This window comes from Falco naumanni, chromosome 1 (assembly GCF_017639655.2).
Source record: "Falco naumanni isolate bFalNau1 chromosome 1, bFalNau1.pat, whole genome shotgun sequence".
Lineage (NCBI taxonomy): Eukaryota > Metazoa > Chordata > Aves > Falconiformes > Falconidae > Falco > Falco naumanni.
In genome coordinates this window covers 54,421,573-54,439,172 of record NC_054054.1, presented here as the reverse complement: position 1 = coordinate 54,439,172, position 17,600 = coordinate 54,421,573, and the positions used below count along the sequence as shown (strand labels likewise).

The window sequence follows — 17,600 nt, the reverse complement described above, 5'->3', positions numbered from 1 at the left end:
AACCTGTGACTTCATATAAATGGGGTACTGTGAAACAACTTGATTCTGCTGCATACTATGGGGGACTCAGCTCTACAAAAGGAGTGAAAGATTACATTGCACCTAGAGAAAGACTTTCCATTTGGATTGGAAAGAAAGGCTATGCCTTGAAAATGCTTTTGTAATATTTCTGGTAGTTTTCCGATTTAGTATACTGTTATTAATGTAGCAGAAATTCAGAGTCAAAAGAATTATGCATGACTGAAAAGTCAGTCCCAAAACTTTATGATACATAATGGTGTATAGTCATCATGATCATTTACACAAACATCTGCTGTAATGAATTTTTACCACGTTTCTTTCCACCACAGCTTTTTACCTATTCTTCTGCTCCAGCTTGATCTGTATTTCATATATGGCAAATCTATGCAAGTCAGTCATCTTATAACACTATTTGCACTTCTCATAGAAACTTGAAAGTTCCAGATGCTACTATGAATTATTCTTGTTTCCCCCTTTCCTACCTCTCCCTTATTTTATCTTTCTGACCATCCAAGGGATAAAATGTGTTCCAGGATGTCAACAAAGCAAATATAAAGATAACAAAATTACTCTGCATATACAGCAGTGGTTTAAAACATTAAAAGCACCAGAACTATACTGATTAATATCACCTGCTTGCTCTGCAGTGTCAAAGGCCCGATGACTTAAATACTAAAAAAAATCCAAGCACCTCTTATAGCTAGTAGAACTCCACTACTATCACAAGCCAAATAATAAACATACATTTTTATTATATAAAGCTTAAAATCAGTAAGAGACAAAAATTCTACAGGAAACTTTAATAATCTGAATCATTACTATTTTATAAGATTCAGTTACAGAAGCTGCAAATGCTCTTAATGAATTGACTCTGAAACTCATGCCAGCCTGTTACTGCTACATGGTTTCAGCAAAATGAGAAACATTGAACTTAGAAAGACTGAGGGTCCCTACCACTCCCAACTCCTTCATGGTCCAGCATCACACGTTGATTGCTGCTGAACTCTATTTCTTCTATAGGAGCATTGCCTGTCAGAATTGTAGTCTCAGGAACAGGTATGAACACTTCAGCCAACAAGGTGGTACTGCTCATACCCATTGTTTCAAATATCTAGAAAAAAACATGGTAAAAGACATAGTAAAACATTCACACATGTATTCATGAGAAGTTGAAAACATTGTAGGGTAATTGGACAAAAGATTTTACGATGATTTAAGCATGAAGCAATTCATTTAAAGCAATTGTATTCATTCACTTTCTAAAATATCCAATTAGCAGATGTTTCAGCTACCAGCAGCTAACTTGGTCTGAATTCCTGAAAGTACATCACCCTGACCTTTCTAATGCACCCAAGAATAGTATGATAAACTCTAGGCTTTAAAGAGCATCGTTGTACAATATGCAACTGCTCATGACAGTCACCGGCATCGGGTGAAGATGCCAGAGGGATTCTGCTTTACTAATTCTTCCTTACCACAAAGGTATGGTCAGGCACACGGTCCTTGCTCTGGCAGTACTGCAGCCTACTTCCCTTTTTCCTGGCTAGCTGCAGGGTCAGAGGGATGTGAGCGATTTCTCCATTTAGATGTTTTTAAGCCAAGGAGATGGTATTCCTTTTCCATTTCAATTTGTGCGTTACGTAAATAGAACAGGCAAGGGGTATACACCTTCCCCTGAACTACCAGTGGTAAGTTATCCAACAGGAAAAGTCATCTAACAGGAGAAGTAGGATCCTGACCATGTTCCTCCTAAAAATATATTGTATTGGGTCTGAAAATTATTCATGCCACTCATTCATTCATACCTGGAATGTGGGTGGTGGTGTGATTTAACTGCACTGTTGATCAAGTGCAGTTATGGACATTACTAGCAATGATTTTTTTTTCTAATCCCCCTCAACCAAACAGTATCAAAAATGTAGCAGCAAAGTTAAAATATTATGACTGGAGAAGGAAGGAAGGAAGGAGTATAAGACTGATAATTTACAAAGGGTCTTTCACATATTTTTCAGTCTTTACAACACAACCATAGAGCATTCACAACCACAAGCATTACAGGAGCAATTACATTTCATGTTATTCTTTAAAAAGTTAGTATGATAAATCATTACCTACCTGTAGTTTCAAACTCTCTGGCCAATTGAATATTTGTAAATTGAAAATCTGTCCAAAGTGAACTCTGAAATCTGAACTTATTGGTCGGGTAACTGTCCTCGATACTTCTTTGGAGTTGAAAAGTACCTTTATAAATGCTGAGCGTTTCTTCACATCTTCCCGTCGCAAAACTTCTGCTCTGTAAATATATCAAACTGCCGTATCATTTTTAATAACATTTTTATCTTTTGGTTATTTTTAATGAAAATCTGATTCCTCAAGAGGAAACAGAAGTCACCTTAATAAAGATGGTATTCTAAAAATGTCACTACATAGCAATTACTTTAAAACTATTATTTAACAGTTGTTTTACCTTCTCATGAATATAAAATGATTTCAAAATGTAAAGGTTAAATTTTAGATCCACTAGGGCCACCTCCATATAAAAGGAGTTATTTAGGGAAACAAAATTCCCTTCTACTCCCTTCCTCCAAAGCACAACAAATAATATCAAGTTGAGTTAAGATCTTGAAGTTTTGGGTCACTGGGAGTAGAGGAGGCAAGCAATATTCCTTGATGAGGCTATTTGCTGAGTAAGTACAAAACAAAACAGTCTTTAAATGACTAAAATCTGCTAGATTTATGTTAAATCACTTGTGTAAAAATGGAAAGTAACACAAACAAGTAAATTTATTTTATCCACAGTGAAATCTCTGGTTTATTACATGATTTATTTTTCCCTTTGTGGACTATAGCACAGACCTGGTATAAAGGACTAGCTAGTGAAAGTGGTACTGCCAGAAGTGACTTAAGACTCTACACTGAAAACAGTTTCTTTATATATACACCACTGTTCCGTGTAGGTGCTCAAGGAACATCAGAAGGTTCAAAGGGAATGGGGAGACATGAATTCCCCAAGCCCACTATACACAAGGTTACAAGTGACTTGAAAATGAATTAAATTATATCAGGCTTCAGAAGGCAAAATCTTATCAGTAGGCTAAACAGAATGGTGAGCACATGCTTCTGAAGTTGTACAAACAATCAAAACAGTATTAATAACTAAGAGTAGAGAATTGCTAACAAAGTAATTTGCAGGCCAACATTTATTTATCCTACCGAGGACACAGCTCAGTTGGAGTTATGCTTCCTGAGAGGATCAGTTCAGGAATTAGAGCAGGTTCTCCAGGTTTTCTTCTGCAGTTGTCAGCTTTTTCTCTAACCTGCTGCTCTATTTCCAGGCTATTGGCCATTTTAGGTGGGATGGGTTTTACACGTTCCTCACCAAGATCACAATCTTCTAGTGATTCTTCTTCATGAACATCTTTTTTCTTCTTTTTCTTCTTGGACTTCTGCATATAAAAATCATAATGTTCCTCCTGAACTTGTTTCAGTCAGTAGAGGTTTTTTTCTCTTGATTCACAAGTAATAAAACATGTATGAGAAATGACCGTATAATTTTAAAATCACCATACACAAAAATAAGATCTCTCTCATTCTGTAGTACTATGTGAGATTCAGAATTCAGCAATGCATTCCATTCATATGCTTCAAAAACGTAACGTCCTTCAAACAAAACATTTATTTAACCTTCCCAAGTAGCTTACAAAATAAACACGTTTCTTGAACATTCTGGCTAGCAGCTGACTTCTCATTTAGCCTGAGTTACCACATGCATTCTTTTAGGATTGCAGGAAGATTACTCAACCAGTAGACACAGTTCTTAGAGATGTATTGTCTGCAGCCACATTGATAAAGTGAATGCATATATGCACAAGCTTTGGAGTGCAAGATTTTTAGCTTAGCAGCATCTTTCGCATGAGCAGAATGATCCCCTCCCTTCCTCTATGCCAATCAGAGGAATAAACAAACAGAACACCACACGCCTTTCAGCATCTCCTAAATTGCAGAACTTCATTGTTCACTTGCATGTTCAGCTTTAAACGACTGCAAGCGAGTTTCTCCTTCTGCAGACTTATGGATTACTCTGATGTAGAGCTTGCTTGGAAGCACCAGCCACTTCATGATTTAAGACACCACAAGCAAAAGAGAAAGAAGTGATGAAAACAGTTTCTTCTCACTAACTTTTCACATATTTTTATTAACAAATATTCCTTCTTGGCCTAATTCTATGTTACCCTTTTTGTTCTTGTATTTCCTTTTAAATTTAATCTAGTCTCTTCTACCTTTACTATCTTCCTTAGATTCACCTTATCTATGCTAGTAAGACACCAACAGCAGTGATTAACCAAAAAAGTACTTTGAATAAAATGAAAGCAAGCACTTCTGGCCATGGAAGTAAAGTCCATTTACTACATATCACTCTAAAAGGAAAGAACCACAATCATGTCAGTCTCAATACAGACTGTGACTAACACACTAAAAAGATACGAGAGCAGCTTTGGCTGGAACCACCCACCATGGTATTTGCAAAGGTGCAGCTGGCTAGGGGTAGATCAATAGAGGTAGCTCCCATTATAATCACTGCTCAAGACTATCTGTCCTTATTTTAAGGTTTCCATTTATTCATCTTATCCTACAAATAAATTGGCACGATAATAATGAGTCACATGCCCACTTGTATTCTGATAACAGACATTTCCAATAACTAGATACCAGTTTCCCCTCAAACCTTTTAAGTGCCTTCCACAGATGCTGCATGTATATGAAAAAAGCTTTCTATAAAAGTATCAGCAGATGCACTAGATCCTTGAAACTGTATTTGAAGCATTTCCTTAAACTTTATTTTGCTTTGATATTCAAAAAACCCACAGTGTTTAAACTGGGCAGTACTTATACTCCAGTATAATCACCATCACCCTGAGGTATCTAGTACATTGCCATATCTATGAAGGTAAGTCTGATTTTGCCAGCACTGCCACAGGCTATTCTGAAGATGATCCTGTTGGAGTGTATTGTTCTAGCTTCTGCATTTGTCAATATCCCTTTGAAGCACTTTTGAGTCTTTAACTACAGTACAAATTATTAGCAATACAGCTTTGCAGAGGTAAAAAGCTAGAATAATAATTAAATTTTCCATGTTTGGGATATTCCTGAACATAAATTTACATGAGATGACATGAGGTGCTTGTTCATTAGAAACACCCCATAATTATTTTGCTTTACTACTCACACACACAAAATTAATCCATATTTTTTCTTTGCAAAAAGAACAACAAATTTAATGAGAATGCAGCAAAACTATTAAATTTAAAGAAGAAACTGCTGAAGTGCTGAAAAGCAACAGCAGGAAGGCAATGCTCCACAAAAGCCTTGCACATTTTAATTTTTTTAATTAATTGTTGATTTACTAACAAGTTATTAATTTACTAACAAAATCTAAGTATACAAAATGTATCCAAATACATTACAAAATTAATGCATCACTATCCTGAAGCTGATTTTCCTCCTGTATTAGATGGAAAAATTCTCAACACATTTAGTAATAATTTTATTTTTTGTGAAGCTCAATAATTTAAACAAACCTGTGCCTTCTTCCAGGATTTCCACTCTTGTAGCTCAATTTTATACTCTTCCATCTTCCTTTCATATTCTTCCATATATTCTTCTAGTAATTCATGTATCTCAGCCTGAATTTCTGCTTCATACTCTTTTTCAACTAATCTCTGATCAACCTCTTCCCTTCAAAAAAAAAGGTGATCAACAAGTTGCATAAATTAACATAAGGGCTACAGTAAAGTCTACAATATATAATGTAAGTCTACTCCATGAATTAATTTCATTGTATCAAAAGTGTGTTCTATTTAAAAATACTAGCACAGATAGTCTACGAACTCATAGCAGATAGTTACCATCCAGAATGAATTACTTTTTCTTTACTCATTAGCCTGTAGAAATCCTTTTCTGTTACAGTAATTACTTTTTATTTTAATCTTCCTTCCTCCCCAAACTCAAAATGAATAGTGGCAGGTCAACCAGTACCAGGCACTAGTAAAATGCTGACTTTTACACCCTTTGTATCAGAATTGTACGTTCCCAAATTGACTATCTTATTAGAATTCCACTGTTGGCAAATGTACAAAAAGTGTTATCAAAACATACTTCCTCAAATAAAGTTTCATGGGTGTGTTAGTAAACTGCTGAAAGTCACGGAGGGATTTAATTTGCTTCCAAACTTTTATAATGGTCTTAAGCAACATTCTGTCTTTTTCTTGTTCAGCATCACGAAGTCTTCTGGTTTGCCTAGAAATATATATGCATATGCATAAAATCAATCAGAATTGCATAAATCAGTGGAACAATACAGTGAAAACTTGCAATACCAAAAGCCAAGTGTTGTGGGTTTCCATTTGATTGATGGCTGCAGTGGTTTAAATCCAAGGAACATAAAACCCAGACTTGAAGATGGCAGGATTTGATTTCCTTCTGTAGTTTCTTGCATTTTGGACAATCTGACTTCTATTACAAATCATTCTCCTGAGATCTCCAAGATTTCTGAAATGCTTATTACAGCTGTACATCATTAAAAATATTTTAAAGTCAGTTCATGTAAACAACTGCCCAGGAAACCTATACTGCTGCTATGAAATAGCGCTTACTTCAATCATACACCACATAATATGTTTTAAACTTAACATGCTACAAAAAGAAGTTGCAGAGATGAAGTAACGTAATAATATATGAAATAAAAGTCCTTTGACAGCCCTACAAGATTCATAACACAAACAAAATTAACAGGGCTTTTTTTTTTTTTTTTTCCCCCTCAGAATTGGTGTTCCACATATCCACCCTCTAATCTGTTTGTAAAAGAGCTATTCATTAGCACTTTTAATGACTACCACACACTCCCAATGGAAATGTCTATGCAGCACAAGCACAGACTGTTTCCAATACTATCTTGGTAGGCAAACAAGTCTAGTAAAAACATTGTGATGTAAAAATAAATAAAAGAAGATGTAAACTAACACATTGCTGCTTGTAACATTCAGAGAATGTGGAAGACAGGGGGGCTGAGTTAGAGCTGAGAGAAAAAATACATCATACGTTATTTAACAGCATAAAAATTTAGTAAAAAAAAATACACAAAGAAATACAGACTTTCCAGAAAGCAATATGAGTGAGGAACTTCTCCACTTGATTAGCTAGCAGTTTGAATATTACTTATCCAGCTTAACAGCTTTTTCTTCTTTGTCTACCAGATGAAGTTTAAAGACATGAGGAACATACAGGTCAGTAATTACACCTATTTAATGTATTCGATTTGGAAGCAGGACCTTTCAGTAGAAAATCACCTCTGCTAAAATGCATCAGCCAGAAAAACCTGAAACCTGCAATCTGCAGCATATGTTGGCTTCCTCCTCAGCAAATGAGGACAGTAGGGATGAAATTGCTAATTTGCAAAGGTTTTTTGTCTTCAGATGACATTTCTTCCTCAAACTGATGGAAAACTATAGCTCTGATCTTCAGACAGCAAAGAGCACACATCAGTTATGTTATTGGAGGGTGGAGGAAACAATTAGACTATTTTCCATGCTACACTCTCTTCCCATCTGTAATTTCTCATGAGTGTACTACATTGACCATCAGGGAAATACAGTATTAGAAGAGAGACAAGGCAGGTCAGATGTTTTTACCAACATACGTAGTCCAAGTTAGTATTAAACACCATGGTAGTAAAAATTCCTGAGCCCATCTGAGTCTCATATGTGTAACAGCTTCCAACAACAGAGCTGCAGCCAGAAAGAATTACAGATATGAAAAGCCCTAGAATAATCCCAGCCAAGCTCATCTCATATGACTTAACACTGATCTCACTGATTTCAGCTGAGTTTCTTCTGATTCATAATACTGTGACACTAAACTAAAGCACTCAAGACCTAGAAAAATACTAAGATATCCAGAATGAATATTCTTCTAATCAGAATTAAACATCAACAAGTCTCAGGGTTGGTGCCAAAATCCAAGAATCTCATTCCCACAGCGAACCTTCTCATGACTATTCTCATGTTTTCCCTGGCAAAAGCTCCTGTCTCCTAGGTACTGGTACGGTAACTGCACAAATAGTCCTCTAGCAAATGTATTAAGAAAAATATTAATAAAAGCTACTTTTTCAGTGGAAGGAAGACTTTGTCCTTCAATATAAAATATTATAGACTTCTATATTTGTCCTGTACAGATACCAATGTATTACAAGACAGTGTACTTGAAGGATGAAAAGCTGAAGAAGCAACTCCCAAACTAAGAGTAGTGAGTGGATGTGCAAGTGTAAGTGGATATAGATTTCAAGGCTGAAAGTAGAATACTTATCAAAAAATTATTTCTAAAAAATACTGTATTATCATGTGACCCATTACCTCAGTTTAAGCTTCTGTTTATTTAAATTAATAAATTATTGCCTACCTTCAGATTGTGAAAAACCTTCAGGTTTTTATTAAGTGTCTACTAGTTAAAAGGCTGTTCATCATGAATCTTCAAAATAACATTATTTTTATCATACTGCTTATGCTTACAGCTCACCACTATCCACCTGTCAAAAATAATAATAACTTCCACTACCAAGCCAAAAAATGCAATATATTTTTACTACTCAGTCAATGTCCAGGAACAATAACTGTAATCTTGTGAAACAAAATTTTACCATTTTATGTATATCAACCCATTGGCAAAACCATGGCCAAAATACCTAAGAATGGGAAGTGAATCAAGAACACTTGTGTAATAAGGAAGAAGATGGAAAAAACTAGGGGTTTTGTCTTTTCAAAAAGTTATGTTACTTGCATTTTTGTGACAGCTTCATGCATCCAGCTGATGTCTGCTGAAACTTTATTTTAATTAAATTTTAATTGTGCAAGGCACAACAATAAATAGCTACTAAGTAATTGAAAAAAGGCAATCAAATCAGACCACTTTGAATCAAGATTTCAGCCTAAGCTGCATTTTCTTCATAGTTTTTTTACTCAACGTATCAGTATGAACTGTTAAGCCCTCCAAATTCTTCTAGAGTTAATTACAGAATAATTTAGAAGTCTGACATGAACCATATTCTGTACCAGCATAGAAAGGAAAAAAAGAATACAGTTTTGAAAAACGATGACTTAACGAATTCATACCTACCTGATCTCGATTTTGTATTCAGGTATGCTCTGTTGTGCCACAGAAGTACCAGGACCACCACCATCTATAGTACATTGCACAGCGTTCCTCAAAGCATGCAGCTTAAATGAACAAACAAAGAGTTAACAGATGGCTTGATGTTTATTACGTATACAGTGTAAAGCACCTTGACATGAAAGAGATAGTTAATACATAACACAAAACTCTGAATTGTCTTGATTCTGTATTTACAGGGTTTTGCCATGTCTGTGAGGTGCTGACTCTTCAAGATGAATTTCTAATTAGGATCCTGGGATGTATGAGGGAGACTTACTGACTTTAATCACTGCGACAGATCTAAAACAAAGGGAAAAGACTGATCTAGGGATTATTCTCAAAGCTTAGGAATCAAAGGAGGGGGAGGGGGAAGTGACTGCCAAAAACTCGCCTTCTATAAAAAGTTTTTTTGGGACAAGGAAGTGACACTAACTCTAGAAAAATCAATAAACAACAAAAATGAACGGATTGTGGGTTTGACGAATGCCTTACAGAAGCTAGGCACCTTCCAACAAAACATTTAAGCATCACATATTGCATGTAACAACCGGAAGAAGAGTTTTACAGAAGACAACTGGGAATAATGGTACAGCTCTTTTGAAGTAGTACTGTCAAGACAAGAGACCACACACCTTCAACTAAGTTTTGAAGATAGGCATCAAATCATTATACAGAAGATGGAGATCTGGTTTAGGAGAATGCAAAAATATACATGGCTATGAAGACAAGAGAATGTAAAGGACTCACTAGAAGAAAGAAAAATAAGTAATAGCAGTAGGATAGGAACTAAAATTTTAGTTATTATTTTACCGTAGGTCTCCTTAAGGGTAATACTGAATGTGAAACCAGAACGACTAATGGCATTGCAGGAGACTAAAGCAACTACATCCAAAAGTAGATGCAATGAAATTGCAAATCTTTTTTTAAACAAACCTGTCAAGTTGAGAGACAATATAACTGTAGAGCAGGAAGCTCTCCATACATGGGCAACATGAAACTCACTGGTATAGAAAAAAAGACACTGAAAGCAATTTTGGAAGAATAACCAAACACATCGAAAGCTGCTAGTACCATCTGGGGCACACAGAGTATGTTTTACAAAAGGAGACAGAAAGTGTGGTTTCTTTAGCCTGCCAAAATGAGGGCTGAGAGGTGATCTATTTTAAGATACAAAGAGCAAGCACCAAAAGTGGGTAAGTCCACTGGGACATGGCAGGGAGGGAGGTGAAAAGGGAGGAAGAGTTGTTTAGGCTTAAGAACAATTTGGCTGCAACAATCTGGCCATTAAAGAGTAACTGTTAGAGGAGACAGGTTTTACAACTGCCTGTCAGTAGCAGAATGGTGGCTAAGATATCTAATTGTTAAAACCCATTTATGAGAAATATATTATGCAGTTGTCTACAATACTGGCAAAGTATTGTGGGAACACTGAGGAAATCCCTTCCACACGTATGTTCCTGTAATGCAGGCATGGAGAACCTGAAAGTCCTATTTCACTGATTCACGGAAAACTAAAGCAAATCCTTCAAAAGTAATCACAGACTAAAGTACGCCAACAAATTATGTTGTGACACTGTATGAAATACTTGTCCAGCATTAGAACTATAACTTAATGCTTTATACTGATTCAGAAGTATCTGTACAGCACCTACTGATCCTCACTCACCAATACAAAAATGACCTTGCATACAATGATTTTTCCCTTATATTAGTCCTTTAAGGTAGAAAATCATAATCACCTTTAATTTATGGAAATCTGAATTTATATGTACTTAATTAAATTATTTTTTAACAGATCAGTCCTACTACATGAAGCTGTGTTGTATCACAATATTTACCTCACATTCCTAAAGAACTGTTACCCTTTCAGATTTCAAACCCATTTTAAAATACTTTAAAAGAATTCTCGTGTGCCCTGATGATATTAGAATTGTACTAACAACATCTAATGTTCATGCACAAATTTACACCAGAGAAGACCACTACCCTTACTTCCAATGTACGGATGGAGGAAAAGCGATGGCACACAGAGTGTAAGCTGCCCAGCTGGGGTCATCCAGGAAGTCAGTAACAGAGCCAGGACCAGAACAGTCTACATTCAGCCTAGGGTTTTGCTGTGCCACAAGTGACACAGCAAATATGACAACAGTATGTATTTAAAACACAACAGATATATACCTGAAAATGGGTCATCAACTATTGTAGAATCTGGTGAAATTAAACTGTTTCCTTTTACTTTTAAACAAGAAGCGAAACTAAACTTCACTAACTTCCCTCCATCCTTGAATACTGTCTTCTGCTCTCTGCCTGTCAAAGCTGCCGTACACAATTCCTGTAAAGACTTACCTTTTATTCACTGGAAAACATTTTGTGTGTTCTAAGGAATACTATGTAAACATTATTGTATTCTAACAATTGGATTCCCCCTTGATCCTCAGAACCTGCATAGAGTTCATTTTAAATAGAAGATCAATGAAATTCATAAACTTCAAAATGCAGTTCTCCACTGAACACACAGCAACCTAGGTGAAACATTTAGGTTTCTACCTTCTGATAAAATGCCATTGGTTAGATATAATTAGAATTTCATCATCCTACTCTGAAGAAAAAAATTCAGCTTTTAACTTATTCTGTCACATCATTATCTCAATAAGCTGTGACGATGGAAGAGAAATACCTTGTCTGTGAGAAGTTTGGTAAGATTCTTCTGTTTTCTTGCTAAATATTGATCATATAACTGAGCCAATTTAGCTGCCAACACATGCTCACGGCTAAAACAGGGATGATGAGTGAATATTAGTCCAGAAATATCAATATCCAATTGAAACAGACCCTGAACATCTCCAGGTCCAACAAGACACTGATTGGCAGCTGTCATTTTTATTGCCTGAAACAAAAAAAAAAGAAAATGCATTCACAAGCCCCAACAAACCTATCTTGCAAAAAGATTCTGTGACAGAAAGTGACCCATTTAGCACTGCCTACATACAGCTGTTGAGTCTTAAACTGTAAAGGCTTCTGGAGTAATCCCTTTGATTTATTGACAAGTGGGTGGCATAAAACTACCATGGGTATTCTATACAACAGTTTTGATAGCCCATATGAGGCTGAAATAAGAAGTCATCTGCTTGTATTGCACATTTTGCTGAGCAATGAAGACAATGACACTGCACTGGAAAAAGAAAAGCCTATTCTCTTTTTACCTGTTTGTTTAGTATCACTTTATTTCCTCCTAGAACTAAGCTCTAAGGTAAACAGTCCAGCTCTCAGAAAGCAGCTTTCCTTGTAGACCATTTGGATTGTGCAGAAGAGGAAATATGTTATTTGCTTCCCCATTCTAATGCCAGGGAAATTGACACCAACAAAGCACAATGAATGCTTTCAGCAACAAAGCTTAAAAGAGTCCGCTTCAACCCACTGCAACTGAAAGGCAATCATGGCTTATATCTTCAGGTTACCAAAATCAGAAGAGAATTAGCAGTGCTTCCTGCCTGACTACTGCTGCTTCTTTCTTAGAATTCTTCAAAAAGAGATTAATCACAGATATTCTGGTACCGTCAAAGATGAAGTTGTTAGTTATGCAGTGTTTGTTGCAGCCCTTTTATAAGAACTGGAAAAAGCGGGGTTGAGAGGGGAATTCAGCAGTTGCATAGCTCTTTTACAGGACTGGCATAAATGGACACAAAACACACTTAAGTACATCTGATCCTTCCATGTTCAATTTCTCATCAAAATGTTTAATATGACATAATCTGTCATTAAAATGACAGTTTATATTCCTTATGCTTTAACTATTTTCCTGCCCATAAAGGACCTCTAAGCTTAATGTCTTTCTTACAGCACCGATTTGGGTATTTATATGTCACTATTCATGTAAACGTGTTCTTGAAACATAAGCTCTCTTGGACCATTACCAAGATCTAAGTAGCAATCTCTTTTTCTGAATGCAGAAACACCATGCACAGATACATGGTAACTGGACACATCCTAGAATTGTGTATTTGTAACCATCATCAATTAAAGGGCAACATTCAAATCTGTATCAACAGCAGCAGGCAGAAATAGTTGTGTGTCCCAAAAGAGCAGTCTACTTTAAAAAGTCACAGTTTTTACAAGGGGGTAGTAGAGTGCTAACAAGCTATACAATTAAAGCTTGCTAAATGGTTTTAACTGAAACTTATTTTGATTTGTACTGACTGATAGCACACTGTAGCTACTGTTTTCCAGGGCAGGTATGCTGTGGTTGAGGAAAAAATAATAAAAAAAAGAAAAATAATCTAAACTGATTAAACATAATTCAAAATTAGTTGCTTTCTACATGAGTGAACTGCATGCAAAGACTTATTTTAAAGGAGTTTCCACTAATGCCCTTATTTCTCTTTTAAGCTGCAGAGAGCACCTTTGCTGATCATGTAGACTAGGGGTCCTCAAACTTTTTAACCAGGGGCCCAGCGTGCGGATGAAGTGGCAGGCAGCCATCTGCGGCTGCTTGGTTCCCCCCCCAACCCCCGGGGCGGGGGGGGGGGGGGGGGGGGGGGGCAGGGCAGGGGGGTTCTGTAAATACTGGGGGACAGATTGAGGACCCTGGGGGGCCGCATCCAGCCCGTGGGCCGTAGTTTGAGGACCCCTGAATTATAGACTGTCAACCAGCTCCTTAGCACGAGGAGCTTTGCAGATACACTAATACAAGAACTACTTTAGTTTGGCATGAGAATGTCCAAGGGAGCCTCACAGAGACCTTAGTGACTCACAGACTTGAAGGAGTTTGCCATGGATTGACACCTTACTATTTTAACCAGTACTGCTGGCTGAACTCTTCATCCTTTTGTATGCATTATCCTTATAGAAAAACAGGCATGGAATACACTAAAAAAAGTAGAGCACACTTAAAGCCCGGTTGTGGAACCCTGAAAAGCAGTCAGTACTCACAATTCTTAGCACAAAACCCTTTAGCTCACCAGTGTTTCTGGTGCAGAACTGGGATATTGGGTCTGAGGAACCACATACACCAATGCCTACCTTTTGATACACTGTTTCAAGTTCTGGTGCAACGCCTTCTTCCAGTAAGAATACTGGAGGCCTGGTAGAAGACTGTTTAATTGGATTAGGCAATGCTAAGACTCTGCCATCATCACCAAACCACTCTTTCCCCTACAAATAAAAAAATATTTTTACGTTTATTCTTACTTTACATAAAAAGTAACTTAAGAAATTATAATCCTTATGAAAAACTATTATGGAATACAAGGTGACTATGACTTGTTTGTGATAGAATTAACCAACAGCTTTCTAAGATAACAAAACGAAATCTTCAAATATACTATAGGAAAGTTTTGAAATCAAAAGACCAAGAGCTTGCTCAAACTTTAAACATACTTTTTTTTTCTTCAAGATTCAGTATCATAGATTTGAAAGAAACAAAGAAAAAAGAACAAAATCAAGACACCCCTTGCTTAAACATTGTTTTCTTAAATAACTAATAGTAAAAAAATTATGGTGTTTTACACAAGAGCTACATGGCAGCTCAGTTGATTTATCAAAGCATCTCTCAACTCTTCTAGTCCACAAGCTGAACTAATTAAACAGCTTCTATGAAAGCAGATGAAGTAAGTATCTTATAGACCAATTGCTATGGACGGCATCACATGTTAAACTCTGCTCTCATGATCTGGATTCAAAACCAGTTTAAACTAGTGCAGCTGGTGAAAGATGCTGGCCTGCCTTCTTATTCCCATACCTGGCTTAAGCTGACTCTAGACCCAAATGCTGATGTAGTGACATGGTAAAGACAACCAGAAAATTAACTGGGTTGAAGGCGGCCAGTTAAAAGTTTTAGATCCAAACACTCTTCATCTGATTCACAAAGAGCCTCTGCTAGCCCACAAAGGATTCGCAGAATCACAATAAAATATAAAAGGCAGCTGCTGCATAGCTGCTTAAATCTATACTAAACTATACACACCTTCCTGTGTATAGGAGGATAATACAGCAGGATAAAATATATCCAAGCCAACTTCCTGGGTGTTTCTGTAAGTTATTCTTAAAAATCTAAAAGCATTCTAAAACCTTTCCAGATAATCTATACCAATATTTAATTACCCTTACAGTATGATCAGTAAATTTCTACAAGTCTGTTACTTCATATTACCTTCAGTGGACACAGAAAACAGTAATTCCAAACTGTTTCCTTTTGTTATGATTTTCTAGTAAATAATAAGCAAGAGCTGGTCACTGTTGTTAAGTCTTTATACATACCACTATCTCTTACAGCATGTTATAGAAAAAGTTAATTTTAGTTACCCCTATTGCCTGTGCCAGACCTTAGCTGCCAATACAAGTGAAGCGACTTGTTCCCCACGAGGCTAAAAGCAGAGCCAAGAAAACAGACCAGTTTTCTAAGACCCAGTCTGGTGCCCTGACTACTTGGATACACTAAAAAACACACTCTTACAAAACCCCACATTTGCTAATGTCAGATACTGCTAGACATTTTAAAGATGAAAGCCCCATATTACCATGACCATCCATCTACTTAACTATAACAAAATAAAATATGGATAAATAAAGAGTTTTAAAAAATACAACTAAGAAGGTAGCAGTGACTTACTTGCTCCTGTCTGAGTATTCTGTTTTCTAAAATATTTTGATTAGACTGTGATACAAAAGGCCTTTCTCCTGTGTAAAGACCCTCATCCTCAAGGTACCTAGGCTGCAAGTTTCTAGGTATCTTCTCAGAAGCAGGCACTAATGAGAAATTAAACAGAAAACCATGTAAAAGATCATATAACTGTAGTTCTAGTGTATTAATTCTCCAAGAGCCTATGCCACTCTTAAAATGAATGGCACTGCCTATTAAGCATGCTATCAAATATTTTCCTAACTAGGAAAAAAGAAGTAAATACATAACCAAAACAGGTCCTATTATTAATCAGGACAGATCCCCAGTTTAAATCTGTCATAAAAGTGTCACAAGTCTCCTAAACAGATAATTAAACATTTCCTCACCAAAAAATACTTCAAATAACTTTAGTTTTAATGGCTGCTTGCATAACAGTGTCAATCCCCTTTAGCAGCAACAACTGACTAGACAAACATTTCTAAGCCCTTCCCATATAAACCAAAACTTAAGATTAATCTGCATTACTATTAAAAGTTTGCTTAAGCTACTCTTGTATAAAATACAGAACATGCTTAAAAAGTCATGTTAGCCCAGTAACAGCAGGTGGAATTCTTTAAAGCCTGCCTGCAGGATTATCTCACTGGTGTGTATGGGCTAGGAGCAATCACAGAACAGGGAGGGATTACACTGAGGGTTACAATAAAAACTATCCCCTAAATCAGAACACAGGGGACCACACTGTCAGAACCAAGTTACAAGACATGAAAAAACAGAGGCACCCAACGTCAAATATTTTGATATTGCATTGCAAGCTGTGCCAATACCATTCAGGTACAGACCACAGACAGACTAATTTCTTTTTCTTCCAGTTCAAATATTAAATAGCAAGTGATATCATGAAGCAATTTTTTAGGACTTTGCAGTTCTATGGAAATAAGGCAAAAAGGTCAGAGACATGATCAGTCTTGACTATTTCCAATTCACAAAATGAAATTTTTTGAAAAGGGCCCCTTGAATCACCAAAATCCTTATGTTAATTACATGACTCTTGACAAACTTACCACACTGAAAAAAATGCAGATGTGGCCAAGTGAATAAATCCTGTAAGTTACAGCGTACAGTGCACAAGCCACCCTTAGTACTTAAATGCATGTACCCAGTAACCTGTTGTTTATGTTAAATAATGTAAATAGCTAAACCCCAGTGAAAAAGGGGCCAGCCATCTTGCATTTACTATAGACAGCACTAAGGTAACTACCCCAGAGCAACTGATGTGCCCTACGTTCACTTGCTAGCATACCAGCTAATGACCAGCTGAGCTGTGCATGTTCCTAGTTAAATCCATTTTGTCCAACCTTTTCAGACTTGACTGCATGATCAGTGTCAGAAAACCACAATTAGGTATCTCTCTGCTGACAGAGACTGTCTGATACAAGATTTGTCAGCAGATCAAAGGGTGCCCCATGCCATGCAAAAATCCAGGAAAAAAAAAAAGGATAAGTACCTATCTTCATACCTGCTAGCATGCTGGGAGTGAAGAGAAATTCTTTTTCCTTTTTCAGTTGCTCAGAGTAGCTTTCACAATCAGCAGGTTTCATTACTAGAAAATCTTCAGCTGTCTGCCCTATAACGAATAAATCATCATCTTTAACTAGGCGTACATCTTCATCCTATAGTTTAAGTGCAAACATCTCTGTTAGTTCATATATTTCTTAAAATGGAGATCTTTAGAAAGTACACTTTGAGAATTTTTAAG

At 36.5% G+C, this 17,600-nt stretch overlaps 1 protein-coding gene across 3 annotated transcripts in view; it reads right to left on the bottom strand.

Annotated features, from left to right (window-relative positions):
- Positions 1-17,600, bottom strand: part of CC2D2A (coiled-coil and C2 domain containing 2A) — a 66,506-nt gene that overhangs the window by 34,479 nt on the left and 14,427 nt on the right. For 2 of the 3 annotated variants that reach the window (XM_040594354.1, XM_040594364.1), the window contains exons 9-18: positions 17,361-17,514; positions 15,833-15,969; positions 14,245-14,376; positions 11,903-12,112; positions 9,190-9,290; positions 6,178-6,318; positions 5,601-5,757; positions 3,235-3,467; positions 2,137-2,314; positions 976-1,132 (exon numbers count right to left, since the gene is read on the bottom strand). In XM_040594354.1, the coding sequence (XP_040450288.1) occupies positions 976-1,132; positions 2,137-2,314; positions 3,235-3,467; positions 5,601-5,757; positions 6,178-6,318; positions 9,190-9,290; positions 11,903-12,112; positions 14,245-14,376; positions 15,833-15,969; positions 17,361-17,514 (1,600 nt within the window). The remainder of the gene's footprint in view (positions 1-975; positions 1,133-2,136; positions 2,315-3,234; positions 3,468-5,600; positions 5,758-6,177; positions 6,319-9,189; positions 9,291-11,902; positions 12,113-14,244; positions 14,377-15,832; positions 15,970-17,360; positions 17,515-17,600) is intronic. The other variant, XM_040594373.1, reaches the window with a different exon arrangement.